Source organism: Lonchura striata, chromosome 12, assembly GCF_046129695.1.
Source record: "Lonchura striata isolate bLonStr1 chromosome 12, bLonStr1.mat, whole genome shotgun sequence".
NCBI lineage: Eukaryota > Metazoa > Chordata > Aves > Passeriformes > Estrildidae > Lonchura > Lonchura striata.
The window spans coordinates 2346956-2373286 of NC_134614.1; the positions used below are offsets into that span (position 1 = coordinate 2346956).

At 41.4% G+C, this 26331-nt stretch overlaps 1 protein-coding gene across 6 annotated transcripts in view; it reads left to right on the forward strand.

Annotated features, from left to right (window-relative positions):
- The window catches only part of IQSEC1 (IQ motif and Sec7 domain ArfGEF 1), a 167904-nt gene that overhangs the window by 98082 nt on the left and 43491 nt on the right, over positions 1–26331 (forward strand). For 2 of the 6 annotated variants that reach the window (XM_021544794.3, XM_021544796.3), the window contains exon 1: positions 14092–14171. The exons of the other annotated variants lie outside the window; for them this stretch is intronic. In XM_021544794.3, coding sequence (XP_021400469.2) covers positions 14107–14171 — 65 coding nt within the window. In that variant the 5' untranslated portion in view covers positions 14092–14106. Of the gene's footprint in view, positions 1–14091; positions 14172–26331 lie in introns of those variants that run through there. 6 annotated transcript variants of the gene reach the window in all.

Genomic DNA, 26331 nt, shown 5'->3' on the forward strand with positions numbered 1-26331 from the left:
ATTCTCTTCAGCGATGATGTGACAGTTGGGTGATGTGCCAAATCAGCAGGTATTTACTGCTGATGTTGCAGGAGTTGGCCTAGGCAGAATGGCAGGTTGATTACAGGCAAGAATTTTCTTTTTCCTTCCCATTTCATATTGAATGCTTTGCTTTTTGTGGTGCTTGCTTTGTGTCATAGCCTGTGGGGACTCTTCTTCTTTTACACTGTGTTCTTCTTTCTTTGTTGTTGTTTCCTAACTTCTATGTTAAGTGACAGATGCAAGGGAATAAAACCACCCCCACACCTCACGCTAGTGAGAGCAAAGAAATAAAATAAATAAAATAAATAGTCCTTTTTACAGCGATTATAAAGGCCTTCCATTATCCCTTTGCCATGCTGAAAGTATTCTTCATAAGGAGTTTAGATTTTAGTAGTTTATGGCATAACTTCCCATTTAGCCATTAAAATGTTGACTTTGAGTGACCACTGACCTGGAGGAAGGGGATATTGAATTAATAAAACTAATATTATCATTTGGGCTTCCACAGTCCAGATTGCTGCCAATACCAAGCAGATTTTTTGGACCTAAAAGTCGTACATTGAATTGAGACTACAAGTGGCAGCAGGAAAGACTTTGAATCACCTCTGATCACTTCTGGCTTGTCCTGCTATTTTAACACTTTGTACATCAGAATTCTTCTAATGTAGCTCATTACTTGCATGAAGATGAAAATGTTATTCCTGTTCCCTCAGAATTAAACATTTACAGCAGCAAATGGTGTCTTTTGCATTTGTAAATTTTATCTTGTTAATATTTATAAATCCTTCAAGAAAATAGGCTCTCATATAAGGCCTTAATGTAGGCTTTATATTTCCTTACAGAGTGCCTTAATATAGTGAATACAAAATCTGAGTTAGAACATGCAGTAAAAAAAGCCATTAGCTTTTACTACATGCAGAAGGAACAAAATAATTATAATGTGATGTGTTTATTAATCTTCTGAAATTCACTCTTTTCCTTCTGTTGTTTGGAAAATATGAACAAAACAGCACAGTGGTTGTGACTCTCATGAGCTGGGATTCCCAGCTGGTGGCTGATAACAGCCACTGCGGTTTCAGTGGAACTATCAAGGTTTTTTAAAGTGTTGGACATTGCTGAATGCATTTAGTGTGCTTTTTGTCTCATTTTCCAGTGTTTCTGCCTTCATTTCATTTACTTTTGCTTCAGTAGGATCACACCTGTTTCATTATTCATTTGTTTATCAAGAGTAACTCTGAAACAAACCATATTGCAAAAAAACAGCTGACTAATGCTGCTAATAATGATCTTTTTGGGGTCTCATGCCCTAAAAATCTTGTTTCTCCATAAGTATGTTCATACAACCAGAATACTCTCTCCATCTCAGGGTAAGGCAAAGTCCCTAAAGATGTTTAAACCTTTTGTTCAGGGAAGGCTTTGTGAAAGCTGCTGTGTTTCCCCACACTGCAGCAGGATGATTTCAATGCACATTTTTTCTGTGAACAAGAAGGGACCTCATTCCATCATTGTGGCAGTGACTGTACTGTGCTCTCTTGCCAGCAGGAGGAAGTTCTAGCAGGCTGCATCTGAGAGATTTGGGGAGAGACGTTTCCCAAAGCAAATATTGATAGACTCTTAATTTTCTAAACCAGCACAACGTCAGCAAAATGTGTCACCTGATCTTCAGTTCTCCCAGGTGGGAGAATGACAGCTTCATTACAAAACCCTTCAATGTCCAACAGTGCTGAAAACTGGCATCAGGAAAGGTCTGGCTCTTTGTGCAGACTGACCTAAATGCTCTTTAGCAGCGTCAGGTGAAATAATAACCAGTCTGCTTGGCTGCAGGATTTTAATGCAAAGTGCCAGGTTTACATGAACAGAAAGCAGCAGAGATAGTTGTGCCTCTCAAAGCTAAATTGTTTCCTCTTTCGTCGAGCAAAAGTGGTTGAGTTTTATCTCTTATGTTCTTATAGGAGCTGGGTATAAATACAGAGCTATTTCAGTGGAGTCTTTGTTCCAGCAGCTGTCTCAAACCTCTCAGGTTATTCTGCTTACTGTCAGCTCTGTGGTGGTTTTATGCTGCATGGGGAATTACGGCACCATGTTGCTTGGTTCAACCTGAAAGGTCACTTGGATTATTTATACTGCAGCCTTTCCACGCTGCAAACCAAAACTGTGGAGGCTTTTATTGGAAATCATAATCTTTATCTATTTTAGTATAATTAATTGGAAAACCAATATTATTTTGTACCATTTAAATAGAATCAGATGAAGAGGTTGTTTCTCCCAGCAAACTTCCACTCATTTTTGAGATTGCTTTCTACTTACAGAGCATTAGATTTGCAGCTTTTTAGGAACAGTTCCCAAGAGCTGCACACAGATTGGGGTTTATACCTGATGCTTTAGTTATGAATAGACCAATAATGGTTAAGATCAGCATCCTCCCCCCTTGCCATGCCAGGCAGTGGGAGCTCTGGCAGCTACTGAGCAGGCTTCTCCCTTGGAGTTGATGTGCCTGTTGTTTGAGCCCATGGAATATTAGTATTGTGTCCAAACTGGCTGCAGTAGGTGGGCTTTGAGCACAACAAATTAAATGGATCAGGTTTATATAACTGCTGTGTTGACAGCATGGCAGAGAGTCTGGGTGGCTTGGTTCTAATAAACCCACTGGGGTCCAAAAAGAGAAAATGGTGCAGAGAAAAAAAACTTTCAAAATATGGCTAATGTACCAACTAATGATGTATACTTAAAATAAAAATTACATCTTAAATTCTTTCACCAGAGCAGCCAGGAAGACTTCAGCCTCATGCTCATTTTTGTCTGGCCTCTTGATGCAAATATGTCTGACCACACTTCATAGAAATGAGCCAAGAGGAGATGCTTTTTGTGCCTTTGTCTTTTACCCAGAGGGAAACATTCTAATGGCTTTGGTAAATGGATTAAATTGTGTTTTGAGTGGTGCAGACTCAGAACAGCCAGTGTGTTTCCGGGTGCTTCTCTCGCAGAGCCTGACTTGCTCCAGGCGTTTGTTCCCCATCTGGGATTTTGCCAAACTCCTCTCCTCTAGCAGAGCTGTTTAGAGCTCTGGCTGTGGTGACCAGACACCCAGTCAGCCTGGTTAGATGCGTTTAGCTCCGAGTTCTGCTGCTTTTCCTCTCACGCAAAGTCAGATCTTCTCTGCTTCCTTCACAAACACAGAGGGAATTGTCACCTCCAAGGGAGATGCTGTTCTGCCAGCTCCAGCTCTACATGTGAGTCAGCATATTCTGGGAGCATTAATGCAGGAATATCTTCTCCAAAATAAAATCCCCCTGAAATTTTTGGAAAGCTTATTGCCTCCCTTTTGCTGTTCATATCTCACAGCTGTAGATGAGCTCATGTAGTGCTTTCTGTGGAGTTTGTGTGAGGACATGGGTATGTGGAGCCCTCTAAGTGCAAAGCTGAGTTTTCTAAGGAAAACTATATTCTGGATGGAGAAAATCTGGCATGTAGTTGGAATTAGTCTGAGTAAAGAATGAATTCCTGAGATTTTTCTGTGGTGATTTTCTTAGTGTGATAAAATTAATCACAGACAAGAAGTTATTTTTATTTGAAAACTTTACAGAAGTGTCTGGGCTTCATCAGGTTTAAAATAATTATTCCTTCATTTTTAGAAGTGAAATAATTGAAGGGCGTATGTGCCATCACCACTGTAGCACTATGCCTTGGACAACATATTCTGGGATTTTCAGCAGATTTCTGCTCTAAAGTGTATCTTTGATTCTGCATGGAATATTGTTGCAGTAAGTGCCTGTGAATTTATCATGCTTCATTTTGAATGTCTGGGGTTTGTTTTTGCTTCACTTATATTTGTTTGCATTTTAGGGAGGGTAAATCCAGGTCTGTGGAGAGGCAGGTTTTTGTTAGAGCTCTCAAGGTTGTGTTTTAGAAGAGGTGTAGATGAAGGCCAACATTGAATATTCTGTCACAGCGTGGAAGGGTCACCTTTCCTCAGTGTTAATGGTGCCTCTTCCTTTCAGCAATGCTAATTCCAGTCAACAGCCCTAACACGGAGAACTGTGTTGCTGCTCTGGTGTGCAGCAGTGTGAGTGCTTCCTTCAGACCTAATGAAACCCCAAATTCCAGCTCTCAGCTCTGTGTCATTGAATGATAATGGCAGGAACTTCAAACTCCTCCTCTCTTGGGAACAGCTCCATTGGTGCCACTGGCAGTATCCATTCCAGGACAAAAACGCAGAATTTTGGATTGTCTTATCAGGTGATCCTTCCACATTGTTCAGAATGTGCTTCTTTCTGGGAATTTCAAAAAGAATCCATTGGAAATAGCTTGGACCATGTGGCTGTTTCATTCCTTCTGGGTTATGGGGGAGGTTTTGGGACAGTAGGAAAAGGGATGCTTTGAGTCTTTCTCCATCGGTGAAAGCCAATTTGATGACTAAAAACCCCCAAACCACGACAAATACCTTCCTGCTATCAACACCCTCATCCCAAATAGCTAGAATATGCTGTAAGTGGACATTTAATATAAAATAAATGCAAGAAAACATCACTGAAGAACTTCAGGATGGGCTCTGCTGGTTTTATAAGCAAGCTGAGAGCAAAATGGATGGTCTCATTTCTGTTGAGCACAGGCAGATGCTTTGTCTATGCTGTGTGGAAAGAAAACATTGTAAATAAAAGTGCATCTTTTTGCCAGTTTTAAGTTACTTGTTGAAACTCTTTGTGGTGGGTAACAAAAGCCTGTGGAGTGATGTGGGAGAGAAGCTCCTGGAATGGCTGTAGAGCAAGCACCTGATACAGTTTGGACACACTCCACTGCTTAAACAATTATTTTAGTAAATTTTGTGCTCATCTGCTTGTAAAAACTGGAGGATTTTGTGTTGTCAGTTGAAAGGATCAAATACAGAGTTGCAAGATTAAAAGTTCTTAATTTCTCAGATTTTGGTGGTATTTTTGGTAGGAAGAAAAATAATTGTCAATCAAGTATACCTGAATTTTTTGAGATTAAATTTTAAACTGATTGAGCAATACTTCACATTTGAATTACTTTGCAATTCATAATTTAAACAAAAGATGGCATAATATCCAAGCTGGTGATCCAATCAAGGAAATGGAGCAGTTTTCCAACACTTCTTGTTGAGCTGCAGTTATCTTCATTTTTCTTCTGTCACTAGCAAGTCAGAATTTTCTTCCTAGAATTAAACACCGGGTTGATAACTAAACATGGAAGTGCTTGTCCTCCACTGTTTCCTTTGTTGCAGTGGGGTTGCAAACCTCAGTGTGCTGGTTTCATGTTACAGGCTTCAGACCCAAAGCAATGTTCATGGTGAGTGTGATGGGAGATTTGATAATATAAATATTGTCTATGTCTCTCCGGGCCTGTAAATGGATTACAGGGACTTCCTCCCTGTACATCACATTGGGGTGGTTTTCTCTGACACTGCTGGAGAATTCATAGGGAAGAATTAGAAGACTAAAATTTATCCTTGTGGCTCTTCAAGAACTGAATACCTGTAGCATCTGGGAAGGGGTTTAGTGACCAGGTGTTAGGTTGTGTCACCTCTTTGGTTTCCCCTGCTGGGGTCTCTATCCATAGCCAAGTTTGCACCTTAAGCTTAGCTTAACTTTGGTTTGGGATAGGAGCTCAGACCCACAGGCCATGAAATGTTGTTTGTACTAGAAACCCCCTGAGGATTCTAGATGGCTGCCCCTCTCTGAAACAGCCTGTTCCATCTTCAGCTGTGCTGTCAGCCCCTTTCAGGCTCATGAGGATGGAAAGCTTTGTGCTGTGGTTTCCATAGAACAGCCCTGACTGGAACTACATCCCTCCTCTCCATCATCCTCTGCCCGTGGTGGCTGGTGCTAAGAACTGGCTGTGCTCTGCCCCCAGCCACCTCTTTGCAATCCCATCAACAAAATAAAGTGTTTCTTGTAACTCAGTTTTCTGGCTTCTCGGCAAACAGAGCTTTGAGTGCACCAGGATAAATCCTACCCTAGAGAAGGAGGAAATCTCTCTGGTCAGATAACACAAAATACAAATTTATTAAATTGCCAGTGCTCTTGCAGTCCTCTGGGTGTTGAAGAGTAGGAGGAGGAGAAGAAGAGATTGGAGACCCTTTGAGTCCAGAGTATGTTTCCTGCACATTGATGAAGATAAGTAACATTAATAGAAACTGATTCACTGAGTAATCTTTGGTGGATGCCAAAGATCATCCATATCATCCATTTACAATGCATTCTTTGTCTCTTTTATTGCATCAGGGTAGTTTTATTTGCCAAGATACAAACTGTGAGTTTGTAGCCTAGGCACCTAGACTGGGGGCTGTGGGGAGGAAAGAACATGTGATGGTAAAGCAAATGAATTCACATTTCAAATTACTTCCCATTCCTAATCTCCAGATTGGTTAGCAGCTTTTCCTAGGACACCTGGGGTGGTTCTATTTGTAAATTAACTGTTTGCATTTGAAAGGATACCTACCTTTAATTGTACCATGTAATTACTTAACATAATGGATTTTATTTTTCTTTTTGTCTAAGATTTAGATGAGACAATTCATTAAATGTTGTCTGTGACAGGACAAAAGGTCAATCAAAAGTTAAAAGTGACCTTTCACTTCAGTGAATTTTCACTTCACTGCTATAGTTTATTGCAAAATAACCTGTTTTGAGTGTGAGAAATGTGATTTCTTCTGCCATTTTTGCCTTTTGAAGGCAGTGATTTAAAATATGCTTTGGTTTATGTATAGGTACCTTACCCCACACCTTGTGGGTCAGGTGGTGGTTGGTGGTGTGTGGAAATGCCCCTTCAGAGGAGGTAAAAGGTGAGTGGGTCAGGCTGCCCTGTCTGTGTGCCATTCAGTGAAATCATTCTGTTTTCCCCTTAAGGCAAGAGGGATCCTTTGCTTTTCTATCCAGATTGCTTTTTTATTCCAAATTTTATCCAGAACTCAGGCAAGATGGGCAGGGTTGCCCTGTCTCCCTGTAAAAGCAGCCTGAGCTGCCCAGCCTTTTTTCTGAGACTTCAGCATGTTCCATAGAGAGGGCCCTGGAATTTGCTGTGTTATCCTCCAGGCTCCAGTCAGGAAGCAGGAACAAAATTACTAATTTTTTTATGCTCTTCATTCCACATTGGTGTGGAGTGTTTCTCCACAAGGGGTGTTGTCCTTGTTTCCACTCCTGTTTTTGTTTATGCCACTAAAGTTTATATTCCCTATAAAGATTGCTATGGAAAAGCTCAACATTTGTTGTTACTTTCATCTAGGATTGAGTTTTGGTAGTTCTTGAGCGTGGTCCATGGGCCGAAGTGGGCGAGTGGAGGCTGAGCTCTGTTAGCACAGTGGTGCCACACACACGCAGCTGTTCCCTGCCCTGTGTCTGTAGAGGTAACCTTGCCCAGAACTCATTTTGCTGCATGAGCACTGCTGAGCAATGTGGGTTTGTTGGGTTGGTTTGCCATGGTCACCACCCTTTTCACTCTGCAGAAAGCTTCAGCAGAAGGCCTCTGCTGCATTTTGTGGAAAGGGACACTGTGGCAGCACAGCTGCCTGCGGGATCGGCTGAAGGATGTGCAATGCCAAAAAGAAGTGTCTGTAAATATTCCTGCATTTTAATCAAGTTTTCTATCTGCGTACTACAGTGCATTTCAATGCTGATGGATTTGAAAAAATGGGAGTGTAGATGAATATTTTTCTGGTTTTAAAAGTAGTTGCACTGCACAGCTATGCATAATACAGAAACCATTAAAATATTTCCATGAAATTCCTTTAAATCCAACTTTATTAGGTAAATAATAAGACCTCCCTTATAATCTTCTTATTGCCCATGTGTTTAAATATGCAGTTAGTGAAAAAGTAATTTCTTTACCTTAAAAATTGATTTTGGTAATTTTAAAACAATTATTATTTATATATGGGAATTGCAGTGATGCTTGTCATTTTACTGACAGTTTGAACTTGGTGGTTGCTATTAAAATAAACAACTGTAACACAGTCTGAGCTTCAAGTAGAAAAATTCCTTGGTTTCAAATGGTGCTTGCAGAAAGGCACTCGTGGAAAATATGTCCTTCTGCATGGCACGCACTGCACACATGATCTCTGAGCACATTATCCTGAGCCAGATGTCACAAATGCTGCTGGAGACAGTTCTGTTCAGAATCTAAAGTAGCAACATTCCAGTATTTACTTTAATGCTAAATAGTAATTATGTTCCCAAGCTTTGAGCTACTATTTGTGGGGTTCATAACTATTTTCACATATGTGTTCAAAGAAACACAATTCTGTATTTTTTTAGAAGTAGAAAGTATTAGTAAAAAAAATGTTCAAATCAGTCATGTGTCCTTCTGCTTGATTTTAGTGTGCACACTGAAGCTCTCTCATGTCAGTAAATGTATGAGTTGTTCAAACTGGAAAAAACCCAAAACATTAAATATCAAGTAAACATAATCGTGCCTTTCTTGAAGATGGAGAGCTTTTGAGATGCTGATGACATGAAGCATAACTAGGCAATGTTAATCTCGGCTGCCATTAATCCCTGACAAATGCTTTTTGCAGTAAATACATTATTACTGCCATGAAATGAAAGCAGAGAAAAAGAGGAAGCTCTGAGGAACCTTCTGGTATGGAATATTTTTAAAGGATGATTTGGATTCTGTTGGTTTACACAGGGTGCTCAAGAGCATTAACCCAATGTGTATTAGCCACCTGCATTATTTGTATCATCTCAATGTGTGTTTTCTGTCCAAATTAATTTCAAGATGTTTTATTAAATAACAATTACTTTTTCAGTCTTTTATTAAGGCTAAGTAACAGTCTTGAAGGGGGAGCCCATGGGTTCAGCTTTTCCTCTGTGAGATCTGCTGGTTTAGAGCAGCAGGATATAGCCTGAATTTTTCCATCCTGACTCCATGGGTGCCCACCACCCTTGCTCAACAGTGACACCAAACACACAGCCACAGGATCCCAGTGACCTGTGCTGCAAATGTTTAGGTGTGTCCTGGGCTGTGGGAACTCTGGATTCCACAGAGAAGGTGCCACTCCACCTGAAGAGAATGAAGGACCCACCCTTGTACATGTTTCATTGGACAGAACAAAGGAGTTTTATACATGTAATGGTTTCAACAGAGTTATAATTGCAGTCACCTTGTATTCCTGGTACAGAGTCCTGCCTTTATTGCCCCACAGAATCAGAACAGAGATTTCCCTTTTCCTTTTGCTCCATCTACAATTTCTAGTGAACAGAGTGGCTTTCTTGGCTTCCAGATGAAGTTCTTTCTAAGGGGGCTCTCTGGCTCCTTGTCAGCCTCTCTACTGCCTTTGGGGGATTTCCGAGCATCCACTATCCTGTCCATGGATTTATTTAAAAGAAATGTTTCCTCTTGAAGAACCACCCCTCAGTGCTGACTGACCTTTCTTGCAGCTTCTGCTCCTCAGGTATCGTTTCACTGCTGGGGTGAGTGGCAGCAACAGTGACAGCTGCAGAAAGGCCTCTGCTGAATTCTTTTCAAAGGGAAAGAATTTGTACAGAAAAAAAAAAAGTTTCATGTGCCTGTGGATTTGTTAAGAGAAACTTTAAATCTCTCAATAGTGTTATAATGAAATGTAGTTATCTAGTAATGGACTGATTTTGTGGAAAACCAAAACTATGTCATGCTGTGAGCTGCACTATGGGGAGCAGAGGCAGGGACAGAGGATGAACACATCAGCTCAGAAGCAGTGTGAGCAGCATTTCAGAGCTGTCTGAGAGACAAACTTAAATCATGTTCAAAAAAGCTCTGCCTAATGTTACTTTTCCCAGTGTTGTTGGCCGTGGATGTAAATAGTCAGACAGTGTTATAGTGTACCACTAATACAGTTTACAATAGCTTCTAGCACAAGTGAGGGTTTGTAGGATCAACTACCAACTCTGAGAGACAAAGCCAGGTCAGACTAGTGACAGCAGAGAATTTTCAGTCAGGAATCCTGGCTCTGGTCTAATGGTTTGACTGCAGTCAAAGCCTCTTTAGGCATTGTTTCAGTGCTGAGATTTTGTATATGTCCTTCATGGCTTGCTGTAGTTTGCAGGGTTGCCTGGTTTGCATGCTCCAGCCTTGGTAAATCAGTGTATCTTAGCATTTTGAAAAATCTTTTATCATGTGACATTGGCTTTTTTGTTCCAAAATTGCTGCCCTTATCCAAATCTTCTAGTCAGGGTATGGAGAGGCTTTGCTGGAGAGCACAGCCTTTCTCTGGCAAGGTTTCTTTTGAGGGCCAACAACACACACTGATCTTTCCTCCCTCTGTAGAGCGCAGCATCTTGTTTTGTGGGAGGGGATAAAGAAGCAGAACACGTAGATAGATCTGTTTGACTTTTAGTTCTCCCCCTGATCTGCAAGGCAACTGAGAGAAGTTACTCTAATTTTCCTCTGCTGTGGTTTATATTCTTTATGCTTCAGCATTCCCATCATTCACATAGCAATAAAACTTGTTTAGGTTTTGTAAAGGTGAGGGGGGTTTGAGATACATGGATGAAAAGCAACACTTTGGGTCTCCAAACCCTTGAAATCAGTGAAGACCTCCTTTGCCTTAAACAGACTTAGGATTTGTTCTTTGGAGAGCAAAAAAGACTGCAAAGATTCATTGTTTTGCCTTCTCCATAGCAACTGACAGCAGAAAGCCTTTTCCCAGATGTGTTTGTTTAAAGGCTTTATAAGTTAAATTTTAAAATGAACTCAAGTTGTAATTATTGTTTTTATGCTGATTTTTGTGTGTTGGCATTAAAAAATGAAATAATTTAATACAGAGCCACAGAAAATGCAGAAATGTGTATGAGAGAAGATAAGTCCACTTTGGAGGGACACAAAACTGGGATGAGTACAAGAGCATGTTAGCATTTGAAGAATTCCCTGGCATATTTGTGAATTCCCAAGTAATTCCAGGTAATGTGGGAACATTATGATGTTTTATATTGTTGGAGGATCAATTACTATTCACTGATAATTCTCACTGTGCCCCAGAAGAGAATAATGTGAAAGAGGATTGTGCTGTACATCCTTGAAACGGATCTATCACAGTCTTTTTTACTGAATACTTATTATATTTGGGTTTATATCAGGTGTACAGGTAAGCATGGGTGGAGGGAGAGCATGAGAAACAGAGAATTCACCATGGGAGGCAGGATGTGGAGGATCCACATGGCTTAGTATATTTTTCTCATTAATATCCCCTCAAATCCCACTGTGAGAGGAATAACAGGTATTTTTACCTGTATATGCAGTTTATTGTACAATGCTGCATGGCTGTATTTACACTCTGCAGGAAGAAAACTACTCCCTTGTAGTTTCTTCTGGAGTTTTTTGGGGGGTTTAGTTTTTTTTTTTTTTTTTTTTTTTTTGTTGGTTTTTGGTTTGTTTTTTTTTTTTTTGGTTGGTTGGTTGGGGTTTTTTTTTTCTATTTTGCCTGTGTAACCCTTTGCTTTTATTCAAGCAAAATGCAAGACAAATGCTTATTTTCAGCCTTTTCAGATCTTGCAAATAATGGTGTATTGAATGTGATTAAGGTGGGAATTACAGTTTAAGCAGGGTCATAATTACTGTAAATTTAGATGGCATATTGTACAAATGGCTGTGTGCTCATAATTACAAATTGAGTTTGTTGCACTCTAGGGGTTTATAAACTTTGTTTTAGCCATTAACACATTAAATAGCAGTGATTTATGTAAATTACTAGATAAATAAAAATTTCAGTGTTGCGTTTAGTCTGTTTAATTATATTTCTATATTAGAAATGAAATAGGTTTAGCTTTAACAGAGAGGGTTGAATGGTCTGAGGGAGTCATTCACTGCTGAGATATTGTAGTTTGACAGTGCTGTTTGTTGGGCAAGTGGCTGGAAAATGCGGTGGTCCAAAGTGAATGAAGCAGCAGTCACTGCTTCAGTGAGTGAGCTGCTTGTCACAGTAAGCTCTTCCCGAGGTCAGCCAGCCCACTTGCTTCACAGTGATTTCCCTCAAACTTCTGGGCTGGTCTGGAAAGTGTAAAATCACGTTTTAAAATCTTTGTTTACTTCCTCTTCAGAGAGATTTCCCAGCTCCTTCATTTGTGCTTAAATTGATCTAACGGAGCAAAGAGGACTTCATGTAGTGCTTTTAGTTGTGCTCCAAAGGATAGTAGGACATGAAAAATTACTTTTTGATCTCATTACACTGCACAACAAATTTCCACAATATCTTAGTGGCAGCTCTAACGCTAGTTCAGTGTCAAAACAGCAGCAGGAGGACAGTAGAGAATATACATCCTACTGGTTCTGCCAAAGCTTCGTATGCAAAGTGCAGATCAACAAAGTGCTATAGAAGCCCCCCGTTTGGCTCTGTCTTGGTAGAAGAGCCTCTCCTGCCCCTGTCTTCTGGGGCCTGAAACATCTGCTCTGTGTGATCAGCACCTCTGCCATCAGGGTGGCAAAGAAACTGAGCTACACACCACCAAAAACTGTCCTAAGAAGTCACAGACTTAGAGATCTCTGCTAAATCACCACCTGAGACAGGGTGGATTGTGCAGTGTGGATTACAGTTATTGTTACCTGAGGGAAAATTGAATGTACACTTTTGATTATGGTTGAATTAAAATGGTTTTGGAATGTTGAAACATTCACAAAAAAATCACACCAGAAATAACTGCAACAGGCTGCCTCAACTCAGAAACCACAAATGTTGTCTGCGTAGTGCAACAAGAATTTGTTTTTCTGTGTTTAATTCCCCGCATTGGAATACATGCGAGATCTTAAATGTGTAGATGATTTGGGCATTTAATCCCTACGTTAAATTTTAACAACATATTCAAGCAAAAAGTGATCAAACAAAATTTTTGCACCTGAATGGTCAAAACTAAATTGGGAATTCTGGATGCTTGACATTGATGGGGGAAAGCCATCTGCAACGGCTATCCACACAGTGTTTGGAATGGGATGTGTTTGTATTGCTTGGTTATTTGCTGATCTAGCGTGATCGTATCTGTGGAAGGAAGATTGTGTTTGAAGTGGGCTCAGGAAAGCACATTCTTCAGAAAATTCTGTGACTGCTTTGGAGGTCAGAGCTTTCCAGCCACACTTTCCAGTACGTCTCCTTCACAGCTCATGCTAAGACTGTCTGCACTTGGTTCCTAAATGGAAACTGGTTTCCGAAGGAGAAGTTGACTTTTGGGAACTGCTTGTGTCTGCTTTGGATTTGTCTCTGTTTACAAGTAGAGACGAAGCTTGATGCAGGAGGCATTGAGTCAGGACCAGAAAAACGGAGGGTTGTTGTGGATCCCAGACGTTCTGCGGGGAAGAGGCTGTCTGGATAATCATTAGATGTTGAAAGCAGGCATTGCAGCGTAAATAGTCTCTGGTTAGAGTCTTGCAGTGACATTCCTATGAAAACAACCGGTGTAGGTGTGTCCTTCCTTAACGTGTTTGAGTTTCACTGAAAGCTAGTTAAACCCAGGCTTATTGGAATCTATGCCTAACGCTTCCTTAGGAAACTACGCAGAACACACGATTCTTTCCACCACCCCTCATGGGATGTGTAATACCATATGTCGTATGCACAGCTTTGCGCTGTGCTCCTCCTCGCACGGCGGTTCTCCTGGGTGACATTTTCAGTTCCTGACTAAAGTTTCCCTAAACTACAGAGCTCGGCCAGCGGAGCTTTGTTGTGTTATTGCAGGGTATGAAGCTGTGGGGAGGCTGCGTTGCGATTTTGTTTGTTGTCGGGGGGCCGGGGGCCTCTCGGGCAGGGCTCCGGCGGGCACCGAACGGTACGAGCGGCCCCGGCCGCGGCGAGGGGTGTGAGGGCGGCTGGCCTGAGGGCAGCCCTTGGAGAGCCGTGCCCGCTGGGGCCGCGGGTGTGAGGGCAGCCCTTGGAGAGCCGTGCCCGCTGGGGCCGCACCGAGAGACCCCCGGGCACGGTGAGGGGAGTGAGGGCTGCTGCAGTGAGGAGACCCTCGGAGCCGCGCTTTTCCCGGGAATCCCGCCCTCCACGCCTGCGCTCTGCCCGCTTCCCTGCCCCTCGGCCGGCGGAGGGGAGCGGGCTCGGGGCGGGGCGGCCCGAGGGGCGGCTATGGTGGCGCGGAGCTCCCCGCCCGACACTCCGGCCCGGCCATGTGGTGCCTGCACTGCAGCTCGGAGCGGACCCAGTCGCTGCTGGAGCTGGAGCTGGACAGCTGGTGAGCGCTGCCGAGGGCTGCGGGGGCGAGCCCCGCTGCCGCACAAAGGGCTCCGCGCCGCCGCCGCCGCCGCCCGGGCTCGCTGTGGGGCGGTGCGGGAGGACGGGATTGCGGTGTCCTGCTGGCGCTGGGGGCACGCTTTTGTCCCTGGGCATTGTCCCTGGGGTCACCCCTGCTGTCCCCGGGGTGTCTCCGGGTCGCAGCGATGGGGAGCTCGTTCCCCGTGTGTGGGCTCGGAGGGGGACAGGCGGAGGCTGTCTGCCCTGCGGAGCCGGGGTTCAGTCCTGTGCGCAGTTCAGCCGGGGCGGCCCCGCTGCGCTGGCTGTGGGTGACAGGCAGAGCCATAAATCGGCAGCTGTGGCAGCAGGCTGTGAGCTGACCTGTCGTGTGCCGCTCCAGACTCCGATGTGTAAACACTGCTTTTCGGGAGAGAGCGAGGAATCACATGATTTGTGTCAAAGCAGTGCGAGTTTGCCTGCAGAGCTCTGGTACGGGCTGTTCCCGGTGTCTGGGGCCGGCCGGAGACCTGGCCTTGTCCTGGCTACATGGGAAGGGGTGTCACACTCAGAGGGGTAAATCAACATTTGCTGCTCGTGCCCTCAGCCAGAAAATAAGATAAAAGGGAAAAAAAGTTTAGTTCAGAGGCTTTTAAAGTACAGGTACTTGAATAACTGACACAGGAGAAACAGAGTGGGATTTGTCATGTTAACACATACAGTCCCTATTGTAAGGATGTTGTTAACTACCAAAATAATGTGTGTCAAAAGTACAGCAACACAGAACTGTGTTCATGAGCTGCCTGAAAACTCCAGGCACAAACGAGTTTTTTTCTGGTGTGGATTTATGATAAACTAAAAAAGTTATCCTGCACTTCCAGTGCACTTGCAAAATTAATTTATCTCCGATGCGTTGTGGAAGTTCATTCCACAAAGTAATTCAGCCAAATGTTGAGCTGTTTGACTGTTAAAAGAGTATTCAATTTAGCTAAAGATAGAAAACATCTTAAATTGGGTGTGGGCATGTGTGGAAAAATATAAAAGGAGGAAATGACTGGATTCAGTGTAACTATGTATGAATGCAACAGTTGCTTTTCTAGAAAAAAAAAAAATTTTTTTGATAAAGAGAAGTGTTTCATAGTACAGTTTAGTCATACATTTAATGATCCTTCAGCCCATTTTTTACCCTTAAGGAAAAGAATAATGTGAGTTGCCTGTGTGGAGTTGGTAATGTTTGCAGAAGTGATGTTACCTTTGTATGGCTTGCTAAAAACATAATTCATAACAGTTACTTTAGTGACATATTTGCCTATTACACAGTAACATTCTGTTATTCATCATTGTTTCAGACTTTTTTCCTCCATTTGTACATTGCTATGCACTTCCTTTCAGTTAAACTTGATTATTCTGCCTGATGTGCTAAAAGAGGAATTGCTGAGTACTTAGTTTGGATGGCTGTATTTAACTGTGTCTGTTCTTGTGGCAGATACCCTTCATATAAACACAGAATTCATTACATCTATCGGGTGCTTTGGGAGAACTACAGCCATGCTGAATAAAATGACCCATTTCCTGTTTTACTTCTACTTTTGTGGCAGGTTTGGTTTTGCTGTTGAGATGTCCTGTTCTAGTTCCTGAAAGATATTGAGAGTACTGTTACAAAGTAGTCAGCTGGGCTTTTTTCTCCTGGTTAAATAGAAGCTCAATGTTCAGGTTTCCCATGAGAAGTCATCTATCATCCTTTTTTTTCCCCTATTTGTACTAATCTGAAATACTTCATTATCATCTAAGATACTGTAATCCAAGATCCAGAGCTGACCAATGAAAACCATAGTGCTCCGTGTATCAACAGCATTCAGTTTCTTTGCCCCTTTAGAAGTTCTCTGGGAATTCTGGTGCAGTTAATAAACAACCTGCAGTTCAGTTTCATGGAATAATTTGCAGCTTTCAGGTAAGGAAACCCAAGGATTCTGTTTTTGCCCTGAAAAGTACAAATACCAAGTTGAACAGTAACTCTGATTTGTTGTTCCTGTTAGAGTCTTGTATTGGAAGGTTGCAGGGACTGGATCCAGGGAGTGCCTGCTGGGCAAGGAGACTTCTCTGCTGGAGAAGGTGCCTTCAACAGTGGTTTGCTGAGTGTTCTCTGGAGAAATGGGAAGTGATTTCTTAGGATTTCGTGGTCTTACATGGATGTTGTCACCCTGTGACCATTTCATGTTTGCAAAATTAAAAATCTTTCAAGAGAATCTGTTCGTATGGCTGTAGAAAGTGTTTCTCCCAAAACTGGGTCTTCATGAGGAGAAAACTTGCCCATTGCTTGGAGGCTGAGGTTGTTTCATGCCTTTGAGGGCCTCAAGAGCAGTGCAAGGACTTTGGGTGGAACAACTCCTTTGAAACAACAGCCTTCATACTGATGATGTTTTCCCTGGAGTCTAAAGATGTCAGCTCAGGGCTCCAACTCTGCAGAGAGGCAAATTTCATAATGGTATAGCTGATTAGCACACTTGGGTGATTGCTCTAAGGATGCTGCAAACCGTGCCTGCCCTGAGCACCAGTGAGAGGGAGATGAATAACAAAAGCTGGTCTAGAGGTGGTCAGTGCTCTGGTGGTGGATGCCATTACCTGGAGGTATTAAACAGCTGCTTACATACTTCAGTTGTGTTCCTTGGTGTTTAACGCCACTGTTCAAAGTTCAGTAAAACCTTGGGACACAAGTGCTGTAAGTGTGGAGCTGCTTTCTGAGTGAGCTATGAGGCTTCCAGTTACTGCAGGATTCTGAGAGGTGCAAAGGAGGGTTTAAAGTACTGCATTTTCTCAATACTGGATTTTTTTTTTTTAATTGTGAAGCACCACAGCCTGAGTCTGAATTGTTGGACCTTTTCATTGCAAGGATTTACCGTAATTCATAAAGGTCTTTCAGGATGCAATTTTTTTTGCTCCTTCAGCATTTACATGGCTCTTCCTCTGTTAGACCCAAGGTAATTTTATCATTAATTTCAGAGTCAGGCATATTTTAATCACAGCAGGTGTTAATCAATTATTTCTTTTAATGTTTATTTAATAACAGAACTACAGGAGACCTCAGAAACTGTAACCAAGGTGGAGCCCCGATTGCTCTGTTTGCAACAAATTAAATTTGTGAGAATGTGCCCATAACCCAGACACTGCCTGGTCCACAGAGCAACTGAAACTATGGGGAAGGTGGCTCCTGAGTTAGGGGGGAAATTGTGTTGGTGCATTGCTTTTGTGAACCCTGCTTTGTTTAGATGTCACTTGTATTTAAACAGGGTACAGGCCACAAGCCAAATTCATATTCCTGAGTTTGCTGCTTTATGTCTGTTGCCTCAGAAGGCTGTATAGTTACAAGAGCAGAATCAGCCCTGTGTTTGGGGCTAAAAGTCCACTTTCAGTATCTTGTATATTGCCATTTTATGACAAAAATTATGTAAATAAAGGTTTTGTTTAATTTATACATCTTTGTTATGCAAAAAACAGTTACTGATCATGGGCATTTTTTGCAAGACTTACTAATAAAAAATATTTTACTTACATAGCTCTTCTCATGTCTTCTGGGAATCCATTTGAAATTTATTTAGGTTCCATTTAGGGTACAGAAAAAGATGGCAACTTCACTGCACTGCTGTGATTTAACTCCAGGTTTCCAGAGAAGAACAGATGCTGCTTTAATCCACTGTAGCACAAAGCCCCAGTATTACGTTAAAGGGGAATGCAAATTTAGCTAAATAAATCCTTTTGCTTCCTTACAATAGACAAAAGACTAAAATCATTCTCATTAAATAATTGTAGAGATGTCTTTAATAAAAATAAAGTAAAAAAGAGAAGCTTTGGTATGATAAAAAAAAATCAAACCATTTAGTCCCTGTGAGAGAAGCAGAAAACTAGAATGATGAGTTTGATCGCCTTTACTACAGGAAACTGATGCATTATATCTGCTAATGAGATTCTTTCAATAGTTCAGTGTCATCCCAGTCAAACTTGTGCTTATAAACAAAGGACACAATTCCCAGTTGCCTTCTGCTGTGCAAGCACAAACAAAATGCCACAGCTATGATCTGACTTGCATTTACATCAGTGGCTACACACAGGGCATGGCCATAGAAAAAGAATCCTAAGCTTGTTTTGAGGGATGCTTGCATTATTTAGTCCAAAAAATTCCGGTGGCCCCTAAAACTCACCAGATTAACAAGGATGGATGTGTCATGAACACAGAAAAAGAAAACCAACTTCCTTCATTTTGTTAATATATCCATGACCTTTCCAGTCATCCCCACACAAGGCAAAGGTAGCAAGGATGCAAAGGGGAAGGGTTTTCTGTCATAGGGAATGTTTGTAGCCAGCCCTGACTGTGCACTACAGGAGCATTCACAGTTTGTTTTTAATTTAATTTTCACTCCCCAGCTTTACGGCAGAATGGTCCCAGCTCCCTCTGAGATCCGACGGAGAGCTGGAAATGGCAGTGGGACCCCGAGCTGGGTTTAACTTGAGTGCAGTGATGCTTTTTAGTAGCCTGGAGTGGGAATGGTTATAGGAGAGAGTTGTCATGGTCAGGCTGGGACAGGCCATGTCAGTGCCTGCACAGAATTCCAAGGGTACACCCATGGGAAGGAATGGATGATTTAGTTGGAAGCTGTCCTGCCTTTAAAGACAGTACCAGAGACAGGGTTTCCCTCCTAGTTTGGGGGTTGTGCTCAGGAAGTCATCCTTTAAATCAGAGGGAGCATTGTTCCTGATCCAACTGCAGCTCCCAAGGATCTGAGTACAGAGAACAGGCCTGCAGAAATCCCTGAGCTTCTGGTCATGTTGCAGCCTAAGAATAGGTTTTCTCTCAGTCTTAACATCACTATGTGTTCTCAATCAGGAATAAAATTATTTTTCTTTCTGTGTGGTTCTTCATTATAGTAATCTTCTGTGAGTCAACTGTTGAATTTCCATTCTAGAGGTGTCTGAGGTGATTCTTCTTTTCACAAGATCTTAAATGTTAGATAATCTCAGCTGTTCTTGGATTCATGAAAGGAAGTTCATTGTTTTTGTTTATATTTTCTTTTCTTGTATTTTACTCCGTGAGTCTTCTTTAGAAGATACCAGTGATGTCAAGCATTAGTAGAAACTGAAGAAGGAGCTGATTTTAATACTCTTAGATATGAGAGAATGGGACTTCACAGCTGATAGTTTCCTGTTAATACTAGTCATTAACACCTTGTGAAGTGAGAGAGAACAGAGCATTACCTAGACTTAATGGAACTTGTCCCAAATAATGACAATATGATGCAAACTTGAATTCTTTATTTGTTATTAAGAAGTCATTAAGATATTTTTGATTAGCTTAGCCTAGAAAAATATTCCAGATTTTCCTACCACAGTGCAGCATGTTACACAAGACCATTTCTCACTGTCTTTGGTTGAGATTTTCAAAATCTGTCTTTGCACGATATCACATTTTCATTTCACAAAGTGGTGACCCTTGTTTTCAGGAACTGGGCTTCTACCCCTGTCCCAAAAGACACTTTTCCATTGTGGAAAGATCTGTGAACTTTGTCATGATGAAGAGCCTACAGATGACCAAGAGTTACCCAAGCTGTGTATTTTAGACTCATGTTCTGTTGTGATTGAGCAGCATCCCGTGCAGCCCCAGCTAAACCAAGCTGCATCCCCATCACAGACACTGTCACAGAATATTCCCAAGCTGGGAGGGGCCCACAGGGATCCTCACTCCAACTCTAAGCTAAAGGCAGTGCAGGGTGTTAGTGGTTCTAGGAGCCAGCAGTGCTGGGCAGCTGTGCTGCACCCAAAGGAAGCTGCAACAAGCCCTGCACAGCCCAGAAAATGCTCCTCTTCTCTGTGTGTGCAGTAAAAGATTTCCAAGGCAGGAATTCCTACCTGTGTTAACTCTTTCATTGTCATCAGTGAGGTGAGTCAGAAGTTCTATTGAAAGCCTACACTTAATTCCTCTCTGACAGAGAAGGAGCTGTAAAATGTATAGACTCAGCATAATGGGGAGGAAATGTAAAAGGAAGGAAGTTTGTGAATGAGAAAAAGCATCTGTCAGCTCTTTAACTGATTTAGAGGTTATGAGCAATCTTCTGAGGTCCGGTTTCTACAGGAGTAAAGACTTACGTGTGGTATCTTTGAGTATGTCTGCAAATACTGTCAGTGTTTGAACAAATTGCCTTGAATCTAAGCATCATCTACCACACTGTCTTTTTCACCAAGCCCTATACTTCCAACAAAAAATCTCCTATTATTTGGTTTCCTTAAACACTATGTTCTGTACACTCTGATCTGAACCTTGGGTGTGCAGCAGAGGATAAAATCTCCGTTTTATGAGGATGCCTGTGATTACAGAGAGGTGAGCAGTGCTCCTGTTCCAGTGAGTTACAACACCTCTCTCCTGGTGTGTGCAGAGTGCTCAAGGCCAGTTCCTGCTCTCACTGGCTGGGTAACAACACCCTGAGCTTCACTGGGAGCAGGAACAAGTGCTGTGTTCTCATCCTTTTCTTTCCTGCCTGCTGAGAGTTTCACATGCCCATTTGCACTTAAACATTTCAAAATTATGTTGTTTTCCCTTAGAGAAAACTGGTAAGTTTCATTCTCTTTTTGGATTGGTTTTTATTTTTTGAGACTTGGCACATCCAAGCTGGCAGTCAAATTGGAGGGTTTGTACAGTGATTAAAATGGAGTGGGACTTTTATATTATATATACTTTCAGATTCAGTTAGATCAGTGAGAGGTTTCTCTGATCAGACTTGTAACAGCCCATCCTCCTTTTGGATTGGCTTTTTAAAGTATTTTACTCTGTAATTTTTTGAGTTTTATCTGTAATTACAGAAAGAAGTCAACCAACCACTAGAAGTTGAACAGTCCCTTTCTGATTTTAAAAGAAGATAATTTTGGCCAACTATTTCTTAAATCCTAGAGAGACAGCAAAGTATCTCATGTACATCAGTGACATTGTTTCAAAGCACAACCCATTAGATAATAACAATATATGATAATTTATTGAAAGGAAATCCTTTGGTTGTTCTAAATAGATCCTTTTGTACAACATTCATTTGCCACAGAAGTTAAAATATAGTCCAAATGAACAGAGTTGTTAGTGCTCTGAGACTTTACTCAATGCAGTGTCCAGTACAGGAAAATGGTTTTGTTGTCATTTCTGCTGCATGGACCATCTGCATGCTCTTTCTTTGTGCTGGTTCTTAATTTCCCTCACATACTGGGAAAGACTGGTCTACTCCCAAATTGTTCCTAGCACTCTGTACTGTGTCCTACTTGTAAGCATTTCAAATAGTGCAGGGGCAAACCTTTAAAATGTGTTAAGTGTTAGGCTTTATTTGATCTAATTTGATTTATATTTATTTTTATTATATTGATTTGATTTATATTAATTTGATTTATATTTGATCTAAGTTGAGATAGTTTTAACTATTTAACTAGAACGTTCTAGGTATGAACTTTCCGGGCCTAAAATATTGACTCATTAAACAGGATTTTGTTAAGCATCTTCAAAGTAGTTCACGTTTCTTTCGTACATGGAACAGAAGAAGGGAAAGAAGAGTTTTATCCACCAAGACCTGACTGGGAAGAGGAAATCAGTGCTTGTCTCTGACAGAACCTGATTGCCAGCAAGCTGATTGCTCAGCAGCAGTGCTGTTCTGTCACCCCTTCCTGGGACAGGCTTGACACAACAGCTGAAGAGGTGAAAGAGGAGGGTGGCTGGCACAGGACACCAAGGATTCCTGCATTGTATCAAATGCTGCTTCAGCTGTGTGTGCAAATCAGGGTTTTTCAGCTGCAGACACTAAATCTTCCTTTTTAAACTTAGCAATGGCTGAAGGGCGTGTCGTATAGACAGTGGAATGTGTGCCAATATCTTGCTATCTTCAGTACATGTCATATATAGTGTGGGTTTGCTAAATTAAGAGAATTTCCATTGCTGAATGGTGTATCTAAATGTAAATAGTTGAGGTCAAATTCTACTACAGCTGCATTGAGAAACTCCACAAATTTTTCAAGCTTGTCATATTGTGTAAAAGTTCGCTTAATACGGAAAGGACAAAGTCTGCAGTGGGAGGCAGACCTTCACAGATTTTGTTAAGTGGTCCATCCCACAGACACCACAGTTACATTAAAATTGTTAGCTTTAGTCCATGTAAGAAGCAGAGCATCTATTTGAAGCATACAGGACATTTTTGGATGTTAATGCATTTTACGCTGACACATCAAAAAGAAGAACTGGCCATAAAAAAACTTCAAAAATTCTAAAACTTGAACTGGTTTGAACCACAAGCCTCAAATTATCACCCCAAAGTCATCTTTTAATAATACCCATTTTTTAAAGAGTTCTTGCTGAATTAACATATGATGGGTGATGATTGACATAGATTGGCAACAAGTGATGCTGGCTGACTTCACCTGAGATAGAAGTGAACATTTGTAAGCTGTACCCAGGTTCCATTGGCACTGCCAGTCCCCTTGTTCCTTTTGCTAAATAATGACAATAAAATACAGTTTTGCCTTCAGCAGTGAGGTTCATGAGCCACTGAATGGTACTGGGGAGGGTTGGTTGGGTGGATCCTTCTGTGCATTCTTGTGTCTGATAGCCAATACACTGCCACTGTTTGACAGAGGTGATCTGAAAGCTGGTTAACCTTCCTTGTGCTGCATGGAAGCTGAAGATAGTCTCAATAAGCCTTTCCCAAAGGGATATTCTTAGTTCTTAACCCCGTTGTTTTATTGCCTAAAATGGTGGGTTGTTGTTTGGCTCTATTTCCATCTCACTGCTGTCCATCTCCATGTCAGAAGATACAGTGCATTCATTCCTGCATTCTGCTTCAGTGGGGAGAAATAACTTCTCATCTTTCACTCTGCTCTCTGCTGCTACTGATGGCATCTAAGAGTGTGGGTCAAAATGCCCTTTTCCTAAAAGTGTTTTCTTTAATGCCTTTTATGGGGCTATTCAGTGAGAACTACAGCTTGGCAGTGTCCAGGGGATGGGCACTGGGGTTGTTGTGTGGCTTGGGAATCAGGGCTTGAAGCAGGGAGCAGCTGCAGGTTTACAGGGCACTCAGGCTTACCTGCCTGTGGAGCTGTGCCCTCCCTCAATGTCTCTCAGACTGTTTGACTCAGACTGCTGTTATTGGCACTCTTACCACAGAATTTTACAGAATAAGTGACTGCTTTGTTAGGGTTTGCTTCTGAGACACATGCAAATGGTGTCTGGATTTTTCTTGCAATGATATTTAACTTCAGTCAGATGAATTACCTGGGACATTACTTTGATGTGCATTCAAGTTTTCATTTGTTTTGAACAGAAACAGCTGAATTGAGAGTGCATTAGAAGTAAAACACATTGGTCAATATTTCTTTCCTGGATCAAAGCTTTTGTCACTGCCTGTGAATGCTGTTGTCCATCATAATGGCTTTGAACTCTTTGCAGGGTGTATTTGAAGGTAGATTGGTTTGTTAATGTTATTGTGCTTATTGAATTCAGGGATTTGTGTAAGTTCTTAATATAATTGACTTCTGTTTACTAGACAGCACAAACCAGACAGGGCAATAAGGACTAGGTTCTCGTTCAAACTGCATTAATAATAAACTTCTGCTCAGATGTTCTCACTCCAGTGGGGAATTGTATTGGGGGGTGGAGAAAAAGGCTAAACCATGGCTTGTGTGAAATACATATGGCCAGTTCTGCATTTTGAAAAGTTAATGGAGAACGTTTGGTGGGGTAATTGGAGATAATACAGTGCACACATCAGAGCTTTAATTAAATGTACCTCCTCGTTTATGGCAAAGAGCGGCACAGGTCCTGAAGCACGAGGCAGCTTTGAAGCAGTGGGGTGTACCCTGTGCCAAAGGAGTGCTTGTGTGAGGTGAAGTTGTGCGGGGAGGCACAGCTCTGGAGAGCAGAGTTCTGCTTGCAATTGTCACTTAGAATTACACATTCAAACCAGGGCTTCATTGCACTTGTAAAGCAAAGTTATGTGCAAGAAATTAACTTTTGGAGAGGTTTGTTCCTATGTGGAATGCTCACATTTGCCCTAAACACTTTTGCTATTTGTGTGGTTTATTTCAGCCGTCATGTTGGACGCGTCTGGCCATACCAGCTGCTGCAGCAGCTGCCATCCTGCTTCTCTCTGTTACCCACTTAGTTCCATGGGCGACTTCTGGTCTGCATTCCCAGGGCTAGGTAGAGAATTTGGATCTATTTCAAGTGGAAATCTAAAGTTGGGAGTTAAGATCACAGTTTGACTGGTTTTAACCTCCACATTTTAAAAGGAGATGGTTGGTGTAAAACAGATGCGTAGCAATTCTTCCTCCCTGGGCATTTGGACCTGTTTATACAGAATATTTATTTTTGAGTGAGGCAGAAGTTTTACTGGAAGTGATGGTTATGAAATGAGATTTTAATGCAAAAAGCTTTACTCTGTGGTTTGCATTTAAATCCATCTCATAAATCATAAGGCAGAGTCCCAAGGAGGTATCTGGATACTTCAGCTGTGGATGTGTTGGTGTTTGTGGACAGAAGCGTTTCTGGGACAAAGAAGATGAGTTTGCTGAATTGTTCTGTTGAGTAGATGTGACTTCAAGGGAACCAGCTTTACATGCATTTTTCCCTGAAGAGAGGAATAAATTATATAGATCCAGAGAAAAGCAGGCAAGTGAGAGAAGGGTGGATTTGGCTGAGGTATTTTATGAAGAACCACTCATGCAAATGCTTCACTGTTGAAACAAATAAAATAAAGCATCGATTCTTCATTAAGCTCAGTTTGAATTCAGGCTGTGCTGACTACCTGGAGTTTTACTGCTGCTCTACCACAGCCCTGCTTTAAAACCTCCCTGCTTCCCAAAGAGCAAAGCCCTTGGATTGTCATGGCCAAGCTGAGTGGCTTTATCACCTTGTGCTGAGTAGAATTTTAAGATGGACATGTTTTTGTTGCTGTATTTGTAATACTCATCCTTTCGACAATGTAGAAGAAAATTTATTTATTCTGTATACCCTTGAACTTGTGTTCATGCTTCTAAGGATCTGAAATGCTAAGGAAAAATCTTTAAAGATGTAACAGTACAAACTTACTATATTGTCATACTTCTCTTTGTGTCCAGAACAGTTCTTTAATAGGATTAATATAATGCTGATTGGTTCTCATGTGTGTACTATCCAGTTGTTATGGCCTGTTTTCAATTTCATGTCTTTATATTACACTGTTGAAAGTCCATTCTGTAAGAGTGATGAAAATAATACTGATTTCAGAGAATGCTCATTGTAAAACAGCTTCTCAAGCATTTGCTCTGTTCTGCTGGGAGGGTCTTCTTGGTTCTATTTTAGAATGTTGCATGTAGTTTGGATTTAGCATTTCCATTATTTAGAAACATGTTTCATTTCTTTGTTCCAAACTAAATCTGCAGCAAACTGGTTTGAACATTTGGGTGATTTCTGTAAACATATGTTCCTATTATCTTCATATTTTAGTTCTAAAAATGCACAGGGACACTTGACTACTTGCAAACTGCGGGGTTTCTGGGGTGAGAGGCATCACTGAATCATTCCTTGCATGTGATGTTATTGTTATATACTTCCTTTTTATATGCATGTAGTTCTAAAGATAAGGTTCTGAGCCTCAGGATGAAGGGGACTTTCTGCTTTTCTGATTATCAGATGTCTGTCTTCCATAGTATAAATTCTCTGACAGATAAATTCTTGTGCCTCTGCATCCAAACCAGCAGCTTCTCTGGTCATTTCACTATTAGTCAGTGGAAGAGATAAATCCATACTTATGGAAAGCTTGGGGGTTGCTCCTTACTGGAATTCAGATATTTTTTATATTTCCATTTTAAGCTCAAATGTTGAAGTTCTCTTATTTCTAAAGTTTTGTCTTTACTGTGGTTTTTTTTTTTTTCCCTTTGCTAATAGTTTGGCAAGATTTGAAGGAAAAGGAAGGTGTGAATATAAAAAGGAAAATTAGAGAATGACAATAGGTAGTCAAACATCCTGAATAATATGTTATTGTTTTAAAATATGGTAGTGTATTTAGCATACTGGTGCTAATTACAGCCTTTGTGATTAGAAGTAATAACTGAAAGTGTAAAATGAGAGCCAGGGACAAAAAGACCTGCCAGGCTTGTGCTGCTAAAATGCCTGG